Source organism: Dendrobium catenatum, unplaced genomic scaffold, assembly GCF_001605985.2.
Source record: "Dendrobium catenatum unplaced genomic scaffold, ASM160598v2 fragScaff_scaffold_574, whole genome shotgun sequence".
Taxonomy (NCBI): Eukaryota; Viridiplantae; Streptophyta; class Magnoliopsida; order Asparagales; family Orchidaceae; genus Dendrobium; species Dendrobium catenatum.
Genome location: NW_021319036.1, coordinates 427,971 through 455,404, shown reverse-complemented (window position 1 = coordinate 455,404; position 27,434 = coordinate 427,971). Strand labels below are relative to the sequence as shown.

At 35.0% G+C, this 27,434-nt stretch overlaps 1 protein-coding gene across 2 annotated transcripts in view; it reads right to left on the bottom strand.

Annotated features, from left to right (window-relative positions):
- Positions 1-6,750: 6,750 nt before the first annotated feature.
- LOC114578319 (PHD finger protein ALFIN-LIKE 8-like) overlaps positions 6,751-27,434 on the bottom strand; it is a 29,538-nt gene continuing 8,854 nt past the window's right edge. The window contains exons 4-5 of one of the 2 annotated variants that reach the window (XM_020824458.2): positions 7,341-7,467; positions 6,751-7,262 (exon numbers count right to left, since the gene is read on the bottom strand). In XM_020824458.2, the coding sequence (XP_020680117.1) occupies positions 6,978-7,262; positions 7,341-7,467 (412 nt within the window). In that variant the 3' untranslated portion in view covers positions 6,751-6,977. The remainder of the gene's footprint in view (positions 7,263-7,340; positions 7,468-27,434) is intronic. The other variant, XR_003700704.1, reaches the window with a different exon arrangement.

Here is a 27,434-nt window from a genome sequence, read left to right as displayed (position 1 = left end):
GTCATGTCTAAATATATAATGCAAAATGTGATTTTAAATTTCAAACTCATTCTTAGTTTGAATACATTTTTTTAAAACTAAAAAAGAACATTCATTGATAATAAATAGAGAGGTACAACAGCGAAGGACCAACAGTCCAAAATACAAAACAATAAAAGCCCAAAAAATTCAAACAGATAGGGAAAAGCAATGGTAGGGGACTCAGGAACGGAGGCCCCCAGCACCATCCCCGCAGTCAAACACGGACCATCCATAGGTGACAGAGCAATTGCAAACCAAATCCAAACACCCAGGTTGCAACCCAGCTCAGCCAACAAGGGGCAACAGGGGCCTCCACATTATCGTCTAATAAACCAACAAATAGCACCAACTAAATCGCAGGGCCAGAGAAGAACACCTATTTCTTCTTGCCATTTCTATTGTGCTTATTGTCATTCACATTAAGAGCACCTCGCTTAATAATAGAACGGTCCTCCTCAAATTCTTGATACTCAGATTCATCTCCACTAGAAGGAGATGAATCATCCTCTAAAATCAACCAGTCATTCTAAATCAAAATAGAGTTTTTAGCAGACTTAGACACCTGATCTTTCATTTCTAGATTAGGCATTACCGCAATATGGATGTTAACTAAATTGATATTGCCCTACAAGCCTACAGAGGATGAAATGGCAACAGGATTCGCAGAACACCCACCAACTGATAAAACTTGAATTGGGGAGACGAAAGAAGTATATTGCTCAGCGATCACACCAAGAAGATCAGCCGAGGCTAAACCGCACGGGACAGACACCACACAAGACAACACAGGAGACAAATTCAAACAATAATTTGTAACACCAGCATCACTAAGACATAAACGTGGGATATGAGATACATGAACATCCCCAAGCACGACAGAGTCAACCTAGGCAAAAGCGACAGGTGAACCCAAATTGTCCGAAGGATGAAAATTAACTCCCTCAGACACATTCGAAGCATTATCCACAGCACGAGATAGCTCAACATTAGCGAGGGCGGCAGGAGGAAAAACATGAATAAAAACCACATTAGGATCGGCCTCCACCAAAACCCAAAACATTACCCTCAGCAAGTTCAACAACAATATGATCCATAAAGACAGGCAATACAATGGTTAAACCAAAAATATCATTAATATCTACATAGACAAATAAAGCCTTGACATTGGCAATAACAGGCGCAGGACTGTCAATACAACCCACCCCCAGGGAGACAAGAGACACAATAGGATTAATAGTCGATTAAACTAAACCCCTACCCGAATCCATGTTTAAATCTAGCTCAGGCACACAACGCTCCCTAGCTAAATACGGATGCAAAAACAAGCACCCCGCATTGGAATGACCCAATGCTTTGCAATGCAAGTAGTAAGATGGCACATCTTCCATAACAACAGATTGAACATACCCCAGATTTTTCGAACCAATACAAACATTCTCTAGAAATTATTTTGACACATCCAATTCAATCAAAACACGAGCAACAAAGGGCCTAGAACGGGGGGGGGGGAATTCGAACTTGAATCTGAAAATGAATCTAGAGATAAAATCAAGTAGGAAACTTCAAAAATTAAATCTGAGATCATATGAACTTCGATTTCAGCAAACTTTTAATCGAACTGAACGTCTCGAAAATGCGAACCCAATGGCGCCAAATTCGACTCAATCCGAACCCAAATGACTCCAAATCAAAGACTCAAAGCATACTTGAAAGGTCTAAACCATAATTTGGATTACCAAATGATTTCCAAACATGACATGCTTATAGTCGAATTGAGCGGCTAGACAAGACGAATCCAATGAGCCCAAGATTGCCAAATTTTGATATCACTAAGACATTTAAATGCCAAATAAATAATCCATGATCAAAAGATTTAAGATCGATCATGCATTCAAATCACTCCCAATTTAATTTCCTATTCATTTAAATTTTTTTTCTTGGTTTATATTAGCTTAATCATGTATTGATTCGATCTTAAAGATTTTTTATGATTTGTTTTTGTGCAATGAGATTTTTGATATCACGTATTTAATTAATATATTGAACTTGTTCTAACAGTAATCAAGTGATTTGATGATTGAAAGTCATTTTGTGAAGAAAAAAAATAAACTAATTCATTATCAAAGTTTTATCTTTTTTAAAACTAACTATTCTGATCCCAAGCTCGGATGTAAAAAGTTGAAGAAAAAAAAAAGGCCCCCCTAAATACATTTTCTTGCTCTGCCATTAGGGGTCGGCCAAAAATCGAATCGAGACCCTGAAGGATCCTAGGAGAAAATATATGGGGATGCAAATTCGGGAAAGACACCCAAACAGGGACATTAGGGGATTCAACATCCACATCAAACGAAGGCAACCGCTTGATCAATCACATATATCAATTGTTAAGAAAATAGGAATGATGCACAAAAACACGACAGTAATCCAAATCGTTCGATAACTTAATCAAAACATTCTACTCATTGAGCATAGTAGCAGAAAAATCGCCATTAAGTTTAAGATTGACAAAAAATCTCCTAATGGCATCAAGGGATGGCCTGTTGGTCGGAAACTTCACCACCAATGCAAACTCAGACGGAGCAGCTAGAGAAAGCACCTCAGCCTCAGAAATCCACAATAAAGGCATCCCACGATGAGAAGAAATCTTCAAATCAGGGAAGAAAAAAAATGTTACCCGAGAGAGCATCTCTAAAAGACTTAGAAGAAGAATTACCCGCAAGAAAACCAGTATCGAGCAACTTCGAACCAGCCATCGGAAGCAATAAACGAAAAAAACACATAAAAGGCAAAAGGAAAGCACAAGATCACTTCCCTGACCGAAGAGAGGCGGCAGAAGGTGCGACCACAAGCAGAAAACCTAAATCACCATAGAGGAAAAAATCCTAGCAGAGCATACATTTCTCTAGCATAGCTGACCACAAGCGGACATATATTCTTAGTTTGAATACTTATTATGTATGATAAGATGGATTTGTGTTTAAGGTTAGATTGTCATATTATTTTTTAAAATTTTATTAATTTTTAATAATATTATTATTTATTACGACATCTGGTTCAATCCCGATTCGACCGGTCAAACCAGTGGAACCATAAACATCTCCTTCTTCTGGTTCGTTGTCCGCTCCGATTTTCACAACCTTGATAATTTCTCAAAGTACACAAAATGTTTATTATATCTATCAAATTGATGTGAAATATGATTTTTGAATGGATGTTGAAGATGAATTATATATCAAGCAACTCTTTTGACTAAATTAATCAGTCTATAGTATTTATTGAAGAAAATTAATTCATATAATGGACCTCACATACTTAGATAAAGGTTCGATCTTATCGTTAACCTATGAGCAACATGAATTTTGTGTATCTTTCTATAAAGGCTCTAGGTAAGTACATATAAGACAACACAAGACAAGGTACCACAACCACATATATTTTTCATTAACTTGAAATTAACTATGGTTGTTGAAGTTCTTTTAATACAATAAATAACATTGGATTCCTTTATATTCCTATGTCATATCATATTGGTCTACAAAATTAAGGGTGAAGAGATAGATCTATCAAAAGATTTCTTTATTTTTATATCAATAAGATAATAAAAATATGAATATAGCACGAACAAAATTAGCCTCTCTTTTGAGAGTGGATAAAATAGAATTGTGAAATGCATAATTTTATATTTGAAATATAAAATAAATTTTTTTCTTATAATTGGTGCAACTGCATTTATTGAAGATGGTTAAAATAGGTAAAATATTTATTTTCTACGAAACAAAAAAGATTTCAGAGTGAGCAATTGCCCGCCCTAAGCTTTTCCTGGCTCCACCAACCCTGTGAATAAAAACACTCGCCCGTCAAACTTCATTTACATAAACATAAAAAACAAAGGAACAATAGATCAATAATTCTATATCTTTTTAAATATAGAACATATAAAAATATTCATTATTGTGCCAGTGTGATCCTCTCATCAAAATAACTTGCATAAGCTCAATCACATTAAAAAAAATATTGCAATTTTTACATTAAAAATATTAAAATAATTTTATGCAAAAAGGAAAGATAATTCAGCCTTAAAACCTAATGATAATACCAAAACACACACAAAAAATATTAATAAACAAAAAATTAAAAAGAGGAGAGATAGAGGGGAGGGCCACCTAATCACCCAAGTAATTTAAATTAAATTTCAATTAGATATTTTGATCAAATTTAATGATAATTAAGTTTGAAATTATTAAAATTTTTGTAAAAAAAAATGATATGAGAGAAAATATTTAAATTTTATATTATACTTATCTCAAAATAAATTCAATAATTTTAAGCATCATCTAAATAAAAAATTTAGCTAGAAAGTCTTGGGACAAAAACTTTCCTTACCTTTAGTTAATATGCACCCCCTACTTATCAATTTTTTCTTAATCTTTTTTCCATATTAACTATTTGTGCTTACCTATCTCTTGCTTTCCACAACAAGTTTTTATTGCACTAAATGAGATGGCAACATAAATCTTTTTTCTCTATCGTGTCATAAAAAAGTCAAATTCTCATTTAAATATAATTAAAAAAGAAGATCATTTTGAATGTTTTCTAATCAAATCATTTTAGATCTGTTTCTATCTTTCTTAACATAAGCTAAATATGACACATCTACTCTCCTAATAAGCTCATCAGAAAGCCAACATTATACAACCAAACTATTTAAGACGACTCTTTCTGATCTTATTGCCACTGGAGCTACTCCAACCTTTTTACATATATACTCATTTCACATTTTATCTCTAACTGTAAAGCCACTCATCCACCTGAGCATTTACATCCATGTAACACTTAACTTAATTTTATGCTTCTATTTTAAAGTCCAATATTTTACGCCATAAAACATTGTAGACCTTACCGCCTTATAAAAGTTTCCCTAATCTCTTGCTTTCCATGAAAAAAAAATTACATCAATATTCAGATATAAAATTTTATGATCAAATAAATCAGAAAATTTCTAAATTTATTTTTTTAATATTATAATATAAATTATCTTTATATTACACTCATCTCAATAAAAAATCCAAAAAGTTTAGATTGATAAATTTTAATTAAAATATTCTCATAAAATTTTTTAACAATTTCCCACTTGAAAGTTAAATAGTTTAAAAGTTAAAATTTATTTATTTATTTATTTTAAATACATATAAAATATATATACTAATTAAAACTTCATTTGATGCGACTTTCTTACTGCTTCTTAAAACAACTTTTTAATAAGCAACAAAAAAATCATCTCAAATGAAGCCTAAATCTTCTAACTACGGCTTCGTTTGGGATGACTTTCCTACTGCTTTTTAAACCAGCTTTCCAATTTTTGTACTAGAAAGCTATTTTAAGAAGCACTAAGAGAGTCGTCCCAAACCAAGCCTAATTCAATACTAGTTATAACAAGGAAACAAAAATAAGCTTCATTTGTGACAACTTAATTATTGATTTTTAAAACAACTTTTTAGTACAAACATTTTTTAAACTTCATTTATTACAACTTTTGACCACACCATTAATTTTACTGATTTCAAAAAACTTTATACTAAAAAATAATTCGAAAGCTAACCCATAATAATAATAATAATAATAATAATAATAATAATAATAATAATAAACTATCACAAACAAAGCCATTATAATAAAAACATGCAAAGTCAACTGCCAACAAGAACTAATTCGAATACCTCTTAAAGAAGAAACTTTCCATTCTGTAACTGTCAACAGAGCTCTTCCAAGAGGCAAATTATTGCATCCGGTCACCGAACGCAGAAAATAGGTTCAAACATCCAATAAAAATTTGCCACATCACCTGCGCTTTTAACTTGCGCTTTGACTGTACTTTACATGCGCTTTTGACTGTGCTTTACCTGCGCTTTTGATGCGCTTAATTTAAAATAATATTTTATTAATATTCGGACCTATCTCCGCATCTGGTGATCGGATGCAATAATTTGCCCTTCCAAGAAAATCTAAAAACTTGAAAAACGATTCATCAATTCAAAGTTCACAAACAGTACCCACAAAATTAAGAACAGATGTCAAATAAATATAAAATATACCAATCATTTTGGTATCCTTAACTCTTTATTAACAATCAAAATAACCTCCAACTATATTAAAATACCAACCTAATCCCTTAACTTCTTAAATAACGATCAAATTAATCATTCTCTAGAATCATTCAAGTCCCTACAACAACAACAACAAGCTTTTATTTCACTATGTGGGATCGGCTACATGAATCCTTTTTCTACTGTCTACGATTAAGAGTCAAATTCTCATGTAAATCTAAAAAAGAAAGATCATTTCTAATATTTTCTAACCAAGTCTTTTTAAATCTACCTCTATCTTTCTTAACATTACTCAAATCTGATACATCTACTTTCCTAACCGTGTCATCGAAAGGCGTTTTATATGACCAAACCATCTAAGACGACACTCTAATATTAACTTCCACTGGAGCTATACTCCAACCTTTTCCACCGGAGAATCATTCAAATCCCTACTTAAAAATAAAATCAATAAACTAAAATGAGATTTCTTCTAAATAATTGAAGATCATTTTGAACATTCATAAAAAATCAGGAGACCATTCGGACTGTATGTCTAAATATAATCAAACAAACTCAAAGCATCGTCGGACAGTAAAAATCAAGTAAATCAATCATAAAATTCAACAATAATTAAAAAAAAAAGAAGATAAATTTGATCTAACATACAATTCTAACTAAAAAAACCTGATCAATCCAGAATTAAATCAAAGACTAACACAAAGGTTCAGCTTTAGCACTGCAGAGACCAATAATCATTAACATGCCCAAACACAGTAATAATCAGAAGTCTAGACTGCAATTGCAAAAGGTTCAGACATCAGAGAACTAAAACAACAAAACTAAACTAAACATAATAAAATTACTAATCTTTCATGCCCTGGCCCTCTTGTTGCTACAAGCAGGGCACTTGTATTGCTTGATGTGCTCGGCCCTGGCTGGAGTGATCCTAACACATTTGCCATGGAACCATTTTTCGCAAATGTCGCAGCATATCCAGAACTCATCATTTGCGTAGTTGTCGCCGCAAGCGCCGCATAAGGTATTCCCATGCTCGTCCTCCTCGTCTTCTTCTTCTTCGCTCTCATCGTCGTCGTCGTCTTTTGGAAGAGCCAACTTCGACGTCTTAGTCTGGGAGGGTTGGGAGGGCTGTGAGGGCTGTGCTCAGAAGATTTTTAAATAAATTAAAAAAAAATAGATCAGTAGTATTCTAGATTTGATGAGTGTGTAAATTACCTTTGAGTTTGGTTTGCTGCTCTTGTTGTTGCCATTGGGAGTTTTTTCTTTTGATTGTTTCTTGACGGATCCTGTGACAACTTCAAATATGGTGGGCAGGTTGTTAATCATGTTGAACAACCGCTTCCTGTGAATAAAGAGCATAAGGTATATCAAGCTTTGTCTTATTTCTTATTTAAACTCGAGCCGTTTTAATGTTCTGAAGCAACTAGAAGATATCCATTTAGATAACCATGATGAAAGATCTAATTTAAAAGAAACCAATTCTTCGATATGATTGATCAGACTTTGAGGTTTTTAACAGCAATTCCATATCAGATATGAAACTGATGTGTTTTGGAAGCAAAAACAGTAAAATAGAGAAGAAGAAATGCAGGAACACAAATTTAGGGGCTGGTATTTTAATATTGTTTCAACTAATAATGAAAGATACAATTGATCTACTATTCGAGAGGTAGATCAGCTCTCCCACAATTATAATCTTTCTAAACAACTCCCCTTGATTCCTTACATAATGAATAATAGCTCCTCGGGCTTGGCTGTGTGTCCCCGTCGTGTATTATATACCATCTTGCAATAGTTTAACACCTTTGCTAAAGCCTTCACTTTTTATCAGATCCAATCTTGTGCTTCTATTTGACTTCCATGCTTTGATTTTTCTTGCTTCATCATCCACATTGATACCAGAAACAACTCCTTGTTCTAGCAGTCCATTATCGCCTACTGCTTGCTAAAGCACCTTAACCTTTGCACACAACTTTTTTAGCTCCAAGATTAGGGCGAATGCTCTTAGACTTCTTGGGTTGTGATGCTTGCCTCATAAAAGTCTGAAATTTTTAGGTTTTTTTCTGTTACTGTTCAGAATGTGAAGATTTATCTATGAAATGATGTGTTCTTCCAGAGACGCAATCACATTTTCCAAAGAAGCAAAAAGGGTAGCATAGGCATTTAATTCTGCCTTCAGCCCCTTATTTTATTTTCCAAGTGCTTCAACTTTTTCTTTTACATCTTCTTGAACATTTCCGCAAGAATTTCTTCAACTGGAAACTTCATTTACACAATATCAGTTGTCCCAATTGATACTTGGATATTTGTGAACCTATAAAGATAGTTCACATCACTAAGTAACCATTACATATCAAAAAAAATTTCAATAATGCAACTCTTGGAAATTAATGAGAGGAGCTCCTCAGCAATAGTTTCTTCAAGAATATCATCATTTTCTTCTTCTCATGCTTCATTTTGCTCACTTGAATCATAAAATTTCTTTGACAACAATTCATTTTCCTTGAGCAACTACGAGATTTCATTCTGAGACATAAGACAAGCTTCCTGTAAATCCGATAATCTTCCGCACATTCTCTCCAATCCTACATTTAGCATTTCCTCCCGCTGTTTGCTTGCATTAATCCTTCTACAAATGCTTACTTACCTCCATTACACCATGATTTTTTTTCTTTTGAAGGTTAAAATTTTCTTGATTCTTCAAATAGATTCTTGCTCAAGCACTTTATTTTTGAGCTCTAAGCTCAACTAATAAAATGCAAGCTGCTCTAAAAGTGTGAAAAAAGATGGTTTCTCAAGTTGAAAATGATGGATGCCACCATTGGTAACTAGATCAATAGCCTGCAGCATTGCAATTTTATATGAAATAATCTGCAAAATATTATCATAACAATCATTTGAAAATGACTCACAAACCTTCTTAGGCTTCATTTGGGGCGGCTTTTTTTATTGCTTCTTAAAGCATCTTTTTAGTTAACAAATTTTAATTTTTGTACTTGAAAGATGCTTTAAGCAGTAAAAAAGTCATCCCAAACGAAGCCTGAATGTCATATGTTATCATCATCACATGAATTCCTTCCAAAAGTTTCACATTATAATCCGACGGTGTAATTAACTTCCTCTCTTGAGTCACAAACCTTCTTAGGCTTCATTTGGGGCGGCTTTTTTTATTGCTTCTTAAAGCATCTTTTTAGTTAACAAATTTTAATGTCATATGTTTTCATCATCACATGAATTCCTTCCAAAAGTTTCACATTATAATCCGACGGTGTAATTAACTTCCTCTCTTGAGTGGCCCATTCCTGTTTAAGTTCAAAAAAGAAATTTTATGCATGCTTCAATTTCTCTATGTACTTTCCGCAATCTTTGGAGAGAAATAGATTGTTTTCAATCAATTCAACCAACAATTGAATCAGGATGAAACTAACAATCCCAATATTTACTACTTTATAAGCTCCTCCTCAAGCTCCTGTTTTGTAACTTGGATTTGTTTTTCAATATTTTGATTTGATTACTCAAAATAATCAATTGACTACTAAAGAAACTGATATTATGTTCATCCTCTAGTTTTCCTTGTTGAAATGGACAATGCAATTCTTCCATATCATGATCTGCTAGATCCTTCTCGTCTATAATCTCTTCGTTGCCTTCTAATGCCACAAATCGATTCTCTAGGCTTGGAAGATGCAATTCCACCTGAATTTCAACCTTTGAATTTTCCGGCTTAAACAATTCGATGTCAACTTTGTCCTTTGAGAACTATGTATTAGCTGCATCCTGTGATTCAGCCTCAACATTCCCGTCTTCAGAAATACCCATACCAATAGAAACCAAAGGTGCTTCCACTACTTTTCTTTCATTCTCAAACATTGACTTGGTTTTAATGTCTTTCCATCTTCGTTTTTGGATTTTGAAAACACAGGTTCTCGGCATATGGAGGTCTCAGTAGAATCACTTTGCACAAGACTAAGGATTCGATAAACACTATCAGCTTGGCTTTGCAAGTTTATGTATTTTCCCTCCTCATTCACATCTTTCTCATTGTCGATCAGTTTATCCTCGAAAGGTGCTTGTGCATCACTGATTGAACTCTCACTCTTCTTCTTCTCAATCATTAGCATCTTCAACTTTCTAACCCTAGGATCGTCACCGCCCCAATAACTTCTTCCTTCTACAATGTAGCGATTGTCGTAATCCCTCCATGTTTTCCTTGTGTATCAAGGGTGTGTATCCCACCTTTCTTCCACACTCCTTGTATGATCCGATCCCATGGCTCAGCTTGACCCCCTCCATCTCTGGTCACCCCCTCCCCTTGCCAGAAATGCCTCCCATAGTGGTCGGCCATGTCACGCCCCAAGATCTAACTTGGAAGAATTATTCAGTCAATCCTTTAAACCATCAACTACCAGAGTTATCTATAGTCATCAATCACTGATAAACAGTTTAACAAAATCTATAATTTAAAACATCATGTAAACATTTCTATTCATTCCCAAAAGTTCATTTACAATACTCAAGATTTACACATTAATCACATATATCCAGTCTTGAGTAAAAAAGAATAACTATAACAAAAAGAAACAAAAACCTGAACATTCCTTATCAACCTCACACTCCTGCTCCCTTGCCCTGATCTGAAATTATTAACCACATATAATGAGCTTAAAAAGCCCAGCAGGTCACCAAATACCTACAACTAAAATCAAAGCACGGTACGGAATCAATATGCATGTCAATCAATTAAATCATGGCAGTCACTTACACATGATCATTGAGTCGATGAAGAAACAGAAATCAATGCATAAACAGTAATCAGTACAGTAACAGTGGTCAATACATAAACAGTTGAATGTACAATCATTGGTGATAGAATCAGTGAACAGTAGAAAAATCCATAAAGCTCAATGAACCAGTACGTGCATCAAATCTCTACAGTAGTCGTCGTATCTATAACATCAGTCAAATCATTAAATAAATTCTCGTATCAGTAATATCAATCAAATCAGTCAACAAATCATCGTGTCAATAATACTAGTCGTATAAAGAGAGACCATCAATTCAATAATATCAGTCGACATAAAACATCAAATCAATACTATCGTTTGTGACTGTTGAAATCAAACCAATGCAGTAAAATCGTATCAAAACGTACACTTACAATTCCAGTTATTCAATATCACGTGCTCAGCGAATCACATGCAATCCAGTAATCTATATCATGTGTTCAATGAATCACATGTCACTTGCTCAGTATATCACATGCATAATGTCAGTACAGTGAATCAGTAGTATCAGTATCTATATCAGTATCAATATCAATATCCATAATAATTCAGTGACATGAACGATAATGTTATAATAGTGAAATCGTGTAGTAACAGTAAATCTGTACAGTAACGATAAATCCGTACAATAAATCTGTTCAATATCAATAAATTTGTATAGTAGCAGTAACAATACTGGTAAACATGTAATTCAGTACAGTAGTCATATTCAACAAGTACAAGCGCTGGCTATTAAGGTGTTTTTCAGTCTTGTATCAGTGTCAGTATCAGTATCCGTTGGCTCAGTAAAAAGAGTCGTCACTCTTTGCCCGTCGGCACAGTAATCATCTCCTTATAACTCCTATCAGTAATCATGTGATTAGTAGAGGATAACACAAAATCATGTACAGGTCGATCAGTCTCTAACCAATGGTTCAACCAGTCTTTACTTGTCTTTACACATACAACCATATTATAGTAATATAAAAGTAATTTCATTCATATAGTCATATTCATCATCAACTCATCAATGCATTGCAACCGTAAAACATGATTTAGCTCAATTTAGAAAACCCTTAAAATATCGTATAGTAGACAGAAGTCGTTGTAAAATGCACAGTTTCAGAAAATTACCAAATTATCAGTGATCATGTAAAACAACATTTTAAGGCTTTTATTGTACTGAAACACTATTTTTCAACATCTAGATAATTTTCTATTCGATAAAAAACCCACAAAATTCGGAATACCCAGTGAAAAATTACAAATGAATATTCAAAATACCTGTAATCACATTCTCTATAACATACAGAAAGTTACGCGGTAAAAGTTTCGTCAATACAAAGATATGCACGTTTTTCGATAACGGAAATGCAAAACTGAGCAAAAAAATATCAAAACACAAAATCTTCGAAACTAGAAATAGGATTCGGATTCCTTACTGCGAGAAAAATTATTCTTCCAACTGCGTCGACGGACGAAAATCGCTCCGCGGCCTCTGAAATCAAGCTTTTCCCTCCTTCCTTCTCTTTCTCTCTCCATCTTTTCTCTCTCCTCAAAACATGTTAAACGGTCCATATATAGAGAAAAAGATATTTTGGTTTGCACATACGATATTTACGTTTGTCCCGGGACGATCTCCTCTATACACAGACTGTACGTATGATAATTAATTTCATCCCTGGACGATAGGCTCTGTCAAAAATTTTTGTTCAGTTCGTATAGACGAACCTTAAATTTTTTCAGTTCGTACTGACGGTTCGTACAGACTAAATGAAGAAATTTTCAACAGTTCATCTGTACTAAGGTCAGTTCGTACAGACGAACCTGCACCCAAAAAATGAAATCTATAGGGGTTTTACAGGCCACCCCACCCTCTCCACCACAAAATTCCCTCCTTGTTTTCTCCCCATCCAGAAACCCTGATCCGCCCCTTATCGAAGCCTTAGGAGTTGGCTCTATATGATAGAAAACCTCTGATATGAACATCCAATCTTGAAGATTTTCAAAGGAGGAGACGACGATCGACGGCCGAGATCATTCTACCTTAATATTAATTTGTTACTTGTAATTTTTATTTTTATTATGAATTTTCCATTTTTACCCTTACTTAAGAGGGTCGTCCTATGTAAGCCCTAGGAGCATGTGTCTTGTTTTAGTTTCTTAGGCCTATATATAGAGGCCCTTACTTGTGTAATATAATGTTGGATGATTAATAAAATTTTGTGTTTGCACTTGTGTTCTTTGGAAAGAACCTGGGGTGAGATTCCTATGGGAGGAATTCATAGCTACCACCAGCCGCAGGACGTATCCGGGCTCGTGGCCTGAAGTCCCTTGGTGAAGGACAACGCAGTACACGTCAGCTGCAGGATGTGTCCGGGCTCGTTGATATATCTTTCTTTCCCTAAATCCTCTTCTTCTCCTCCCTTGACCGCCGGCCAAAATCCCCCACTTTCCACCGGTCGATTCTCCCATAAACCCTTCCACTTCCACAAAACCTACCTCCCCTTCTCCCTCCCCACAGCCTTAGCTCCACCTCCAACACCCCCCGCCAACCTCCCTAGCCGTCAGTCTCTCCAATCCGTCGGCTTCATCCCCACCATCACCCAAATCCACCCGCCAGCAATCTCTTTGCCTAATATCACTTCCTTTTAAAACTCCTCTTTCCTTATTTAGGATGTCATTAATTCAGAAAGATTTCAAATTCGAATTAATATAATTTGAATTTCAAATCCACCCTCATTAATTACATTAATTTTTAAAAGTTTCTTTATTTAGTTAATTAATCAATTTTGAAATTGATTGATTATTTAATCTCATATCCAAATTTCAAATGCTTTCTTAATTAGTACATCTATTTTAGGAAGCATCCTTCAATCATATTAAATTTGAAATTATTTCAAATTTAACTCCCAAATCTCCCATTAATGCATGGGTCTACATCTATTTTAGGAAGCATCCTTCAATCATATTAAATCTGAAATTATTTCAAATTTAACTCCCAAATCTCCCATTAATGCATGGGTCCACATACATTGTATGTGGACACATTTTCTCTTCCCTCCATTGGCCGGCCCACCTTCTCTCCCCTCTCTAATTATTTATTCCCTGATTTATGGCCTAAGATTAGGGAATATTAATTACCTCTTCCCTCCTTTATTCTTCTTGTTTGAAATTCGAATTTTTTTAAATCTCTCCCACCTCCTCCCGTTCTACATCATTCTCTTTGTCGAACTCCACCCGCACAATCTCATTTCCCTTCGATTCGATCAAGGGAATCCCGATCAAATCTGGTTATGGTTAACAATCGGAACTACCGGTGGAGTTTTAAATTGCAACTGCGTGAGCTTCCTCATCATGTCCTCTAAGCCTCCAATTGGCTCTCCATCCAATTCTCCACAGCTAAAAATATTCCTTTTATGGTTTAGAACTTCTCCTCCATTAGGTATTTGATTTGTTCCACTTTGCCTTTCAACAGATATACCTTCTTAGTTGTCATCTCACCAAAACCTCGCTCTAATACCAATTTGATGCATCTTGGAAGCAAAAGCAACAAAATAATAAAAAAGAAATGCACAAACACAAATATAGGGGCTGGTTTTTTATTACTCCAACTAATAACAAAAAATACAATTAAGCTACTATTCAAGAGGTAGATCGGCTCTCCCACAAATCCTAACAACCGCTAGGAAACTCACGCCAACAAGAGGAAAATAAACTAAGCATACACAACATGAAAACCCAAGACAAAACTCCTTAAATAACCCTAACACACAATTAAACCCTTCCTAAAGTATTAAAACCCTCCACAATTAAAACCTTCTTAAAATATAAAATCTTCCACAATAAAAATCTTTCTAAACAGCCCCCTTGATTCTTTATATAATGAATAATAGCTCCTTATAAAGATGAATAATAGCTCCTCCTGCCTGGCTGTGAACCCCCCGGCGTATCAGAAACATTAATAAAATGTTTATAACATTGAAATACAAAAATATCCTTTTATGGACACTAAATTGAATATAATAAGTTTATGAGACAAAAAGAAGGATATACCCAACAAAAACCAAGGCAATCATAAAACAGTTTGTGAAATAAAAAGGGCTCCAGAATTAAGTTCCAGACTGAAAGGACTTTGTACTGAAGGGAAGAGGCATAAACAAATACAGTTAGCCTAGATCTGTTCATGCGGGCTGCAAGAGCGAACACAACATACAAGCAGTAAGAAATCAAAAGAATAGATGCATTTAAGAGATCTCCTTCTCTCATCAAGGAAATATGCTTGGTAGTTCATCTTCAGCTGGCAGTCCAATAAATGATCACTTGGGGTTTTATAGCAAATTCAAGACAATAATCACAAACACGATTAGATTCAAGTGTATCCACTTTAAAACCAATGCCCACATTGCGAGAGGATAAAAAAATTTATTATTCATGTATAAAGAAAATACATGAGTAAGAATATAAGTTTTTCTACGAAGCAAGAGAAGCCCAGAAATTCCAGTGATTCTACTTTCTATAGTTCCAGCCAAGAAACGTGCAACTGAGAGTACAAACTAATTTGGTCATAATGTGACAAAGGTAAAGTAACCAAGCCAAGAAGAATCGATTGAGCAGTTCAAATTCAATAAGTATTGGTATAAAAATAGTATTTGGTAGCATCAAAACAACGAGGGCAATTAATATGAAATCCAATTCAAATTCAATAAGGCACCTACTCGTATTAAAGAACTGCATCAAATTGATTATTTTCACTGAATAGATCTGATCAGCACTACTAATACGGAATTCAAAGGGATCAAATAGAAAAGTTTACCATAAAATATATCTATATATCCATACTGCCATTTAAAAGACGCTTGCAATTTCATTCAATCAAAATTCTGATACTTTATTTCATGTAGGGAATCTTAGCCTGTCTCAATTTCAACAACAACATCAAACCTTTATCCCACTACGTAGGGTTGGCTACATGAATCTTTTTTCTCTATTGTGTCATATTAAGAGCCAAATTCCCGTTTAAATCTAATAAATAAGGTCATTTCTAATATTTTCTAACTAAGTCTTTTTAGCTCTACCTCTACCTTTCTTAACACAAGTTAAATATAATACATCTACTCTCCTAAACAGGTCATCGAAAGGCCGTCGTTTTAAGTGACCAAACCATCTAAGGCGACTCTCTCTAATCTTATCTTCCACTGGAGCTACTACAACCTTTTCACGTATATGCTCATTTTGTATCCTGACACTAAGAGTAAAGCCACTCATCCACCCGAGCATCCTCATCTCTGCAACACTTAGCTTAATATTATGCTTCTCTTTTAATGGCCAACATTCTGCACCATAAAGCATTTCAAAGTCCCACCACGATCTTACAGAATTTTTCCTTAAGTTTTATGGGGACTTTTCTATCACAACAAGCCCAATGCAATCCTCCGCTTCAACCATCTAACTTGAATTCTACTAATAATATATCCATCTATTTCACCATCACACTGAACAATAGACCAAGATATCTAAAACGTGTATTATTATTAATGACTTAATTGCCAAAAGTCAAAATCCCCCCACAAAATCTATTACTACTAAAACTAAACTACATATATTTGATTTTAAATATACTCAAATTAAAATCTTTAGACTCTAAGATTGTCCTCAATAATTCAAGTTTAATTTCAACTCCCTCTCTAGTCTTATCAATAAATATCATTAGCAAAAAGTGTACCAAGGTAAAACCTCTTGCAAATGTATAGTGAGAACATCCATTACTACAGCAAAAAGATATGGGCTGCAGGCTGATCTTTTGATTTAATCCAACTGAAATAGAAAAATACTTGATCAAACCACCTTGTGTTCGAACACAAGTAACAGCTCCTGCATACATATCCTTAATGACTTGAATATAAACATTATTAACCCCTTTCTTATGTAGAACTCTCCATAGCACTTCCTTTGGAACTTTATCATATGCTTTCTCTAAATCAATAAATATCATATGTAGATCCTCCTTATTCTCTCTATACTTCTCAATCAAACCTTTCAATAAATGTATAGCTCCATAGTAGACGTACCCGGCATGAATGCAAATTGATTTTGAGAAACATTAGTACAACGTTGTAACCTATGCTCCATAACTCTCTTCCACAGTTTTAAAGTATGACACATTGACTTAATTCCTCTACAATTCGCACTATTTTATGCATCAATTTTATTCTTAAAAATATGAATCAAACTCTCAATTTCAAAATAGAAATTTAATATATCATTTAATTTCTTAGTTAATTTACTTATTCAAAGCAAAACCATATTAATCCAAATCCTAACTACTACAAAATATCCTTCAAAATTATTCTCCACAATATCCCTAGCGCCTTCCTCTCGACTTTTTAAGATGGAGTGGAGTAGACTGAAGTGGTTAGAAGAGGAAAAGATGATGAATGAGGAAGATAATGTGGGTCTAAAGGACGATTTGGAGTAAAAAATAAAGGATGAGGATAGCAATTGTGGATAGGGCATTGGAGGGTGAAGATGAAGAATAAATGGAAGATGTTGATGACGTGTTAGTGCAACTAAGGATCAATAGTGCACAAGTGTACTCAGCGGATGATGAGGAAGAAAATGAAGAGAGGGGGAAGGAGGTAAAGTACTTTAATGCCATAATGATAACAAAGACGATGATAGTGGTAATAATAACCATGATGGCAGCAATGAGAATCATTATGGTGAGGAGGAAATGCAAATAGAATACCTTGTTTGGCTTATGGCCTATGCTAAAGATTAAGAGGATGCAATTGGCTTTGACCCTAGAAAAGAGAAGCTAATGATGAAATCACTGATAAGGAAAATGATTATGGTGACACTAGGAACTACCATCAAAAAAGGTAGATGATTTGATGATGATTCTTACTATGACTCTAACTAATAATGATGATGACTACAACGATGAGAACATATTTTGCAAAATAGTGAACTTATTAATTTTCATGTTATTGAATGGAACTAATATTAATATTAATTTTATAGAATGCAAAGGCTTTCAAAACCTATAAAAGATGTGATGATATTACTTTCAAGCTTGTATATATGTGCAAGTAACCAAATGAGCCTTAAGCAATATCTTAAAAAGCTGATTGAAGAGGATTCTCTTGCCTATCATAAATAAATCAATTTTGATATTATTATCAAAATCATCTTTTTTAAGGAATTAGAATTTTATTTCAAATTTTTATTTATTATAATGTATATAATTTAATAAGTAAAAAAGAAAATCCTATAATCAGCTAATCTTAGCCTTACAAACTACATATTAAAAAGTAGCTTAATAACTTGACTAAATCATGAATGCCTAGGAAATAGAAGTAGCAAAAATGCTTATTGCTTTGCTCATTATATGGCTCTCAACTTAGATATAGATGAGTAGATTTTGCAGTAAAAATAATCTAATGTAAACTTTATATTGAAAACTAGTTATAATTATATCAAATAAGCAATTTTAATATTATCTGAATAATTCTTTAAAATAATAAGCCAAATGCACTTAGTGCATGTATATATTTACCAAGCAACCACAAAGCTCATTGGATCACTTATAATCAAAATATAATATAAAGTTCATCAAGGTAACCCTAATCCATCTCACAAAACTCCAGCAAACGAGGTCCACATCCAACGCAACATTATAGCATTAAGCGGAGTTTTGCCTTTTCAAAAGGATTGAAAAGGATACAAATATGGCACAGTAATTATTAAGTCCACAATAAATGTTGAATACCCAAGTGTAGAGCAACTAAATGCTGAAATCATCCGGATCCACTAAGGTTGGTATCCAAAACCTTTCAGATGAATGGCGCCAAATAAGAGATGACCTTGGGTTATTGTGTAAGGTCAAGTTAACGTAAAACGTTAAGATGGCTTGAGACAAGGGCATACACAAACCTATCTACCTAAGGCAATATGGTTAGACAATTGAATTACTCAAATGCAACTCACTTGAAGGTAAGATGAAGGTCTCAAAAGCTTTCCAAGCAATTAGGGTTTTGGCCAAGGTGGGTTTGATAGTGCGTGATACATGGCCAAGTGAGATAATTGAGAGTATGAGTGCTTAAGAACCAAGCAAACACTAAAGAATGAAACTTCACTAAATACATTGGAAAATGATACCAAACCTCCTTCATGGTGATGACTTTTCCTGGTCTTAACACTTCCCTTTTCTCCAAGCTTGGCTGAAATAGTCCTTCTCCTTAGCTTCCAAATCCTCAACTCCTTTGGGCTCTCAATTTGGTAGGGAAGATAAGTAGGGTGAGTGTTGTTCAGATGAAAAATAGAAAGGGGGACCGGGGGAGAGGACCCAATTTAAGAATGTGCTCTTAGTTTGTATTGGCTTCACGCTCCTTGGACTCAATTTATTCAAAGAAATCATAACCCTCAATTTTTAGGTATTAAGTTAGCTTATCACTCCACAAATTATTTTAATCACTTATTTCTTTGTGACCAAATAACAAATTCCTTGAACAATTAGACCATTTTGTTGAAGTTGTCATAGGTGCATTTATTATTTTTCAATCCTTTTTTCATGAATCATTATCTTTTATGAAATATACTTAAATGATTCTTACTTCAAAACTATCAAACTATTGAAAAACATTTAAAATCAAAGCCAACTAAACCAATTATTACCAAAAAAAAAATCTTAGCATGTAACCTTTTAACCCTGAATTACTTATGCAATCCTTGATTCATTTATTATACTTCTTATATGATTCTCCATTCATTGGATATATCATATTCATCTAAACTTGCCTATATATCGTTTTTACATCTCTCATCACTTTCCCAGCTTCGTAGAGACACCATTTTTTGTAGATGAGAAAGTTACGACCTTTGGAGAAGCCATTAAATCAAGTAATGCTGATGGACTTAGTGAAAAATATAATCAACAATGCTGCTAAAGAAAAAGGCATTCTATTGCAGAAGTTCTTAGAGAAATCAAGAATTGTCACTCAAGCCGCCAGAGAAGCTGGGCAAGTTCATCATAGAAGATAAGACTGAAAAAGCATATGGAAAGCCACCGACATAGTTATAAGAAAGGTCAATCATCTTTGATGTTGACCAAAGAAGCCAAGAATGTCGAAGTAAAGGGATAATTAAAAGTATTTGTAATTTATAGATTTTTAAGGCCACTAAATGTGTTATCAAATCCTCTGGTTTAGCCATTTTAATTATGTTCTATTATTGATGGCCATAATTAAGACTTTTTGTTGATAAAACATCAGTATTTTTTCCCCAGAAATTCTAGAGTATTTTTGTGAGATTTTTTTTTTTTGGCACGTGAAATAATTTATTCAGATATTGGCTCAAATTCAGCATAAGAGTTGTCAATTTTGTAACTTAAATATTATGCAAAGAGCACACCAAAAAATGGGGGTAACCTTAACATGTCATTTTAAGGAGCATTAGAGTTTGAACTTTACTTCCAACTTCAAAAATAAAAGTGTTTGGTACTTCACATCCTACCAAATAGCTTCAAGTAAATAGAATCACTTTGTTATTTTCTACATATGTCATCTTCCTCACTTATTCTTACAGGAAACAATGCTTTGCTTGATAAAAGGATTTATTTACACACATAAATAACAATAATTTAAGAGATTTTTTTTTCCTTTTTTTTCTCTCCTTATTATATTTCAAGCTAAAATAATGAACTTATACAATGGACAATAAATACCAGTTTTATAAATGCTTGAGATACCTTCGCATTACTTTCTTTCCAATTTTTTCTAAAAGAAGCATGCTAAATTTAGCAAATTTTAGCTCTACAGCAATCAAATTCAACACTAGAAAAAGATGTCAAGGATGTTAAGTTAATAGGTCAGGCTAGTTAAACTGTATTTTGGCAGCATCATAAAATTTTATAGGGTTTTTATACAGGCAAATGTTTTAAGAATAACAACAATAAAATGGTATTTAATTTCTTTCTGCGTGTGCAATTAATTAATTATACTTCTTAAATGACAGAAGTTTTTAATCCCAAAAGAATATGGTTTCAAACAAGTAATTAATTAATCCTAGGTTTAAAATTATAATTAATATCATTCAATAGATTTAGCCAACCTTGTAAGTGCTCGATTATATTATTAACACTTTTAAATGATAATGAAAAAAATTGTGTCCATAACATAATTTTAGACGACTTAGTAAATAAATTAGTTGAATGTTATTACTGGAGTGCATTTTTATTCTATTAATTTGGCTATAATAAGATGGTTAGGGCCTAAAATTTTAAATTTGAATTAGTATTCTCACTTTTACTATTTTTTATGCTAACTATTTTGGAATAATAAAAATCCAAACAAAAACAAAAATTCAGAAACATTAAATTCATTAGGAAATTTAAGATGAGCTTAGACTACAGGCACTAATTTCACATATTTTTAATATTTACAATACTAATTTAAAAAAAAATTAATAGAAACTATTATGTCACATGAATTGCAATTTATCACACATAGCTTAATAATTATAATAAATAAACAATGGTTTGAAACATTATGAGAGAATTATTTATTTATTAATTCAGAAAATATTTACTTCGTTAACTATTGCAACTTTTTTTTAATTTAATCACTCATAAGTATGCATGTGTATGTGCGCATATATATATATATATATATATATATTCAAAATATCATTCTCTTTCCATCAAAATATATTTCTAGTCCCGAGAGGCTAACCAAGGGAGGGGGGATAAATTTGTTATTTGAAACTTCTTTAACAAAAAAAAAATCTTTTTATAACTTGATGCGGAAGCAACTTATATTCACAACAAAAAGATAAATCATATATTTCACCCACGTAGTTATCACAAAAAAAATGCGGAAAATAAAGTACGGAAATAAAAAAAGAAATGACACACCAAATTTATAGTGGTTCGCTCTAACCTGACCCATGTCTACTCCCCAGAACCTCCTGTTCCAAGTATTGTACTAAACTTTTAGTGACTCACTTTTAACCCACACAGCTAGGCAGAAAAGCCCTTATAGAATCACTTCCACCTTCCCTGGTGCGGCGGAGTAGTCGGGTCCTTTGACACCAAAGAGATATTCTTCTTCCCAAAACTTCCCTCAAGAAAAACCTGGAATTTGATAGTACTAAGATGCAAGCTTGTCGGAGCAACCGTGTGAAATCTCCTCCACACTCCCTTGAAACACACAATGATCTTCTCCCTCTCAAACTCCACCCTTTCCTCTCTCTCTTTCAAGGCTCTTTATTCAAGTTTCTCCAAAAGAACTAATACTCAATGCATGCCAAAGACACTTACAATGTCTTTGGAGAAAGCTTAAATAGAGGACTTCAAAAACCCTAAAAATTTAATTTTGTCGTCAAAAGATCGTACAGTATAATCTTGAGATCGTCCTGTACAATTAGTTCAAAATAGCTCTTTCAGCCAGTATGATCAGCATTGCCCTGTTTGATCAGTTCAAGTATTTGAATAGATCGTCCAGTACGATCAGAATATAAAAATTAGGCAAAATTTTAAATTTCATATTTTGTTGTAATCGTTCAGTACAATGTACTGACAATGTACATCGTACTGGACGATTACAATAAAATATAAAATACATAATCTTGCCTAAATTATGAATGACGACTATTTTTCATGTCATAAATGATCATTCTGGACAATTTAAATCGTCCAATACGATTAGTTAGATGAGCTGATCGTACAGTACGATATAAATAGTACAATACGATTAGTTCAAAAATTGAACTTCCAGTTTTAACTCAATCTCACTGCCCATGAGTGTGTGTGTGCATTGTCACCAAACTAGCATACACCCTTAAAGGACTTAACTCAAGAAATCAAAAATATATCAGTGAATATTACAAAAAAAATTACAATATAACCTATTTTACCCAATCTTGAGCTTTGAATCTTCGTTAAATGGTGCATGATATTTCTGAAATGTTAGTACACACACAAACAAAAATACATTACAAATAAAAGTTGAGAATAGGATATGAGCCATAATATTTGTTATCATCAAAAATATAAACTCGTGAGCTCGAGTTCCAACACTCTTATCATTTTTTATAAAAGACATTATTGGTTTAATTTACAAAATTATAAATATTTTATCCCAATCTCTCCCTCACTAAGATAATTATTTTAAAAAAAACAAGGGAAAACAAAAAGGTTTTTTTTACATTAAAAAAAAATTAGAACCTAAACAATAAATAAACTAGTACAAATACAAGATGAATATATATAATTTAAACACAAATACAACCAGTCAAACACATTCTTCCCCTTTGACATTATAAAAAAGAACGGAAACACACAAAAAATTAAATTAAACACACATAAGAAACTAAAGATCATATAGACTCTGATCAGGTGGAGATGGTGGTGATGTTTAAGAAGAATCAATTAATTTTAGTAATTTTTTTTTAAAATGAGAAAATTACATCTTAATTTTATTCAAAACTTAGTAAGAAATGGATTGATCACACTAAGTTCTAGAAAGGTTGAAAATTTGAATTTTTTTCAACCCTAGCTTAGGCTCCTTACAGGTTAAAATCCCTTTTCAACAAAAATCTAATTCAAAAAAAGAATTAGAAAAGAAAAATTGTCTTTTTCAATCTTCTTACATGAAATATATCTAATAAAATATCAATGCAAAAATGGTGAGTCATGAATCATGATTTTCAAACCCAAGTATCGAAAATATCATTTAAACACATGAGTTTTCTAAGATTTAAAAATACAAGAAAGATAATTTAACTTATTGTGGGCTCATTTTGTGCATCTTTATCAAATTTTAACGCATTTTACACATCTTTTAATTTTTGATACACTTTTATGCATCTTTCAATTTTGGCGTACATTGCGCATCTTTTCATGTTTGAACTAATTTTGTGTCTCTTTTCATTTTTTTAATTTTACTTCTGATATGCCCTAGGGTTTCTCAATTTCGGTTTTGCTCTAATTCCCCTCAAATGAAGAGAATTTATCACCAAATCCAAAGAAAAGCAATCACAAGAGAAATGGGATGAAGAACAGAAAAACAATTGTATTAAAATTCAAGAGAAAATAAGATACGTTTGTCCAATTCGAGAAGGACAATGTCTCCCAATACAAACTCTAAAAAAAGCAAAAAGAAAACAATAGAAAAGTTTCAATCAGCATGAAGAAAAAACTGAACCCTAATTGCCCCCTTAATACCATCTCAAATTCATCACAACTCCATAAATTACCCCTCCAAAACAACCATATAACCTCCTCAACAACCATGTAAACTCCTCAACAATCATGTAACCTCCTCAACAACCATGTAACATCCTTAACAACCATGTAACCTCCTCCAAAACAACCATGTACCTCCCCCCCCCCATGATGCCCATGATCACATAGGTGGGCCTATGGGGCACACCGTGGCTTCTCCTTGCTCCCAACGGGTTCGCCCGTCTCCCCTTCTCCTTCTGTAGACCCGCACAGGTTCAAAGGGATGGACCGGTTCATCAATACCACCCTCTATAAGATCAACCTTGTCCTCAAGGTTAAAGTCTAGGAATTGATCTCGCATGGCTTCGTATATCTCCCAAGTAGCCTCATGTGTCGGTAAGTCCTTCCACTCGATGAGCACCTCCCTCTTGCCTTGATCATTCTTCCTCACTTCCTTCACTTGTAGTGGCTCTAGTAAGAATTGCATATCTTCTGTGAGTCCCTGGGGTATAGTAGGATTGGCCACAGTAGGATCTCCTATGCTCTTCTTCAATAGTGATGCATGAAATACAAGGTGGATGGAGGAATTAGGAGGTAACTTGAGACGGTAGGCCACCATCCCAACCTTCCCTTCGATCTCGAAAGGCCCATAGTATCGTGGAGATAGCTTCTCACTCCTTCTGCTAGCTAAAGTCTTCTGTCGGTAAGGCCGTAGCTTCAAGTATACCATCTCTCCCACCTCAAATGTCACATCCTTACGATGAGCATCCGCCTTGGTCTTCATGATCTGCTGGGCTCTCAATAGGTGTTGTCTCAACTCTCCTAACATCTTATCCCTCTCCTCCAAGTATTGATCCACTAGATATACAGGGGTCGTTCCCTTCTGATAATTCACCGATGGTGGTGGATCCCTCCCATAAAGAATCCTGAAAGGTGTGAATTGAGATGCAGTATGATAGCAAGTGTTGTACCAATATTCTGCCCATAGTAGCCATTTGACCCACTGCTTAGGCCTCTCCCCAACAAAGAATCTCAAGTAAGTCTCCACACTCCGGTTCACCACTTCGGATTGTCCGTCTGTCTGTGGGTGGTATGCTGTACTGCGCTTCAAGAATGTACCCTGCATCTTGAAGATCTCATTCCAAAAAGAGCTCAAGAATACTTTGTCCCGATCTGAGACAATAGAAGTGCGGACCCCATGCAATCGAACCACCTCTCTGATGAAAGTAGAGGCTACAGTAGGAGCTGAGAACGGGTGTCGTAGTGGAATGAAATGGCTATACTTGCTCAACCGGTCAACTACCACTATGATGACCGTATACCCATCAGACTTGGGTAATCCTTCAATGAAATCCATGGTGACTTCCTCCCAAATCTTATTTGGCAGCACCAAGGGTTGTAGCAAACCACTAGGGGCACAAGCTTGATACTTGTTCCGCTGACAAATATCACATTTGCTCACCATGTCTTCGACGTGACCTCTTAAGCCATTTCCAAAAAAAATTGGCTTTCACCCGCCGATAGGTCTTCTCCACTCCTGAATGTCCATCAATACTGCTATTGTGGTACTCCCGTAGAAGAATGGGGATGAATGCTGAGTCACGGTGTAGTACCAACCTCCCTTTGTATAACAAAAGAGAGTTCTCCTGTCTTCTGAATGTCTTCAGTCCTCATCCTAATCTGGTGATAACCAGATTTCAAGTCCACCTTGGAGAAGATGGTGGCTCCCCCAAGTTCATCCAAAAGCTCATCTACCACAGGAATAGGAAACTTGTCCAACACAGTCTCCTTGTTGAGGGCCCGGTAGTCTACACAGAATCGCCAACTACCGTCTTTCTTCTTCACTAAGAGTACAGGGCTGGAAAATGGGCTCACACTGGGCTGGATCACCTGAGCCTCCAACATCTCTGATACTAGTCTCTCAATCTCCTCCTTCTGAGCATGAGTATATCTGTAGGGTCGCACGCAGATGGGTGCTACCCCTGTCTTCAACACAATAGCATGTTCCTTGGATCTGATAGGTGGTAATCCCTTGGGCATCTGAAACACGGTGGAGTGATGCTGTAGAAGGTCCTGGATCACCTCAGGTATGACTTCTGGCTCTCTTTCTGCTTCCATGACCACTTGTTGTAGCTCTATCAAATAGCCCTCTCCCTCATCTCTCAAAGTCTTGAAGATGGACTTCAAGGCCACTCTGGCTCTGCATAAGCTGGGGTCTCCCTGTAGTGTCACTTTCCTGCTCCCCTTCCTATACTCCATGTATAACTTTTTCCAATTCACTTTCATCTCACCCAAGGACTGGAGCCACTGCATCCCCAATATCACGTCATTGCTTCCCAAGTCCAACAGTAGAAAGTCTTCCACTGTCTCCTCTCCTTGCATCGTGAGGGTTACTCCCTTACATTGCCCGCTACAGCGCTCCTTTTTCCCCGTGCCCAAAATGACTCCTACACCTCTCCCTTGGGTCACCGGTAGCCCCACTCTTTCCACCAATCTGCAAGCTATGAAGTTGTGGGTGGCCCCACTATCAATCATAACCATTACCTTGTACCCTGCAATCTCCCCTTCTAGCTTCATGGTGGAATGCGATGTCAGTCCGGCTATGGAGTTGAGTGAGACCTCCACCATAGCCAAATGAGGGTGCTCTTCCTCCTCTCTATCCTCCTCAGCTGCTCTTGTGTCCTCTTCCTCCTCCTCTGAATCCCCCACAACGATCACTTGTAGTGTCTTCTCCTTACACCTATGCCCAGATGTAAACTTCTCATCACATCGGTAGCAAAGGCCCTTGGCCCCTTTTTCCTTCAACTATGAATCAGTCAATCATTTGAACCCCCCGTAGTTCACTGTCGTAGTGGTTTTCTCCTTGGCTACCTCCTTAGGATGAAGGATGGTAGTCGCCTTTGGGCCTCCAATCATGAGTGGTGGTCGGTAAGTGGGGTAAGACACCCCTGATCTCCTCAATGGCTCCACCTTCAGCTTGTCCTCTATAAGTTGTGCAGTCTCCATGATCTTCACTAAACCATTTGGATCAACTACTCTTATGGCTGCTCTGATATGGGGCTTCAACCCCTTCATGAAATTCCCCTCCAAAAGGTCATTTGGAATCCCTCTCAATCGGCTTGAGAGTAGCTCAAAGCGCTCCCGATACTCAGCCACTATGCTCTCCTGTACTAGAGCCACAAACTGCTCATAGTGTGCACCCTCGCTGGACACCCGAAATCTATGAAGTAGGAGGTCTTTGAACTCCTCCCAACTCCTAACATGTTGTCTTCCTTCAAGCCATTGGAACCAGGCCAATGACTTCCCCTCCAAACATATCGGAAC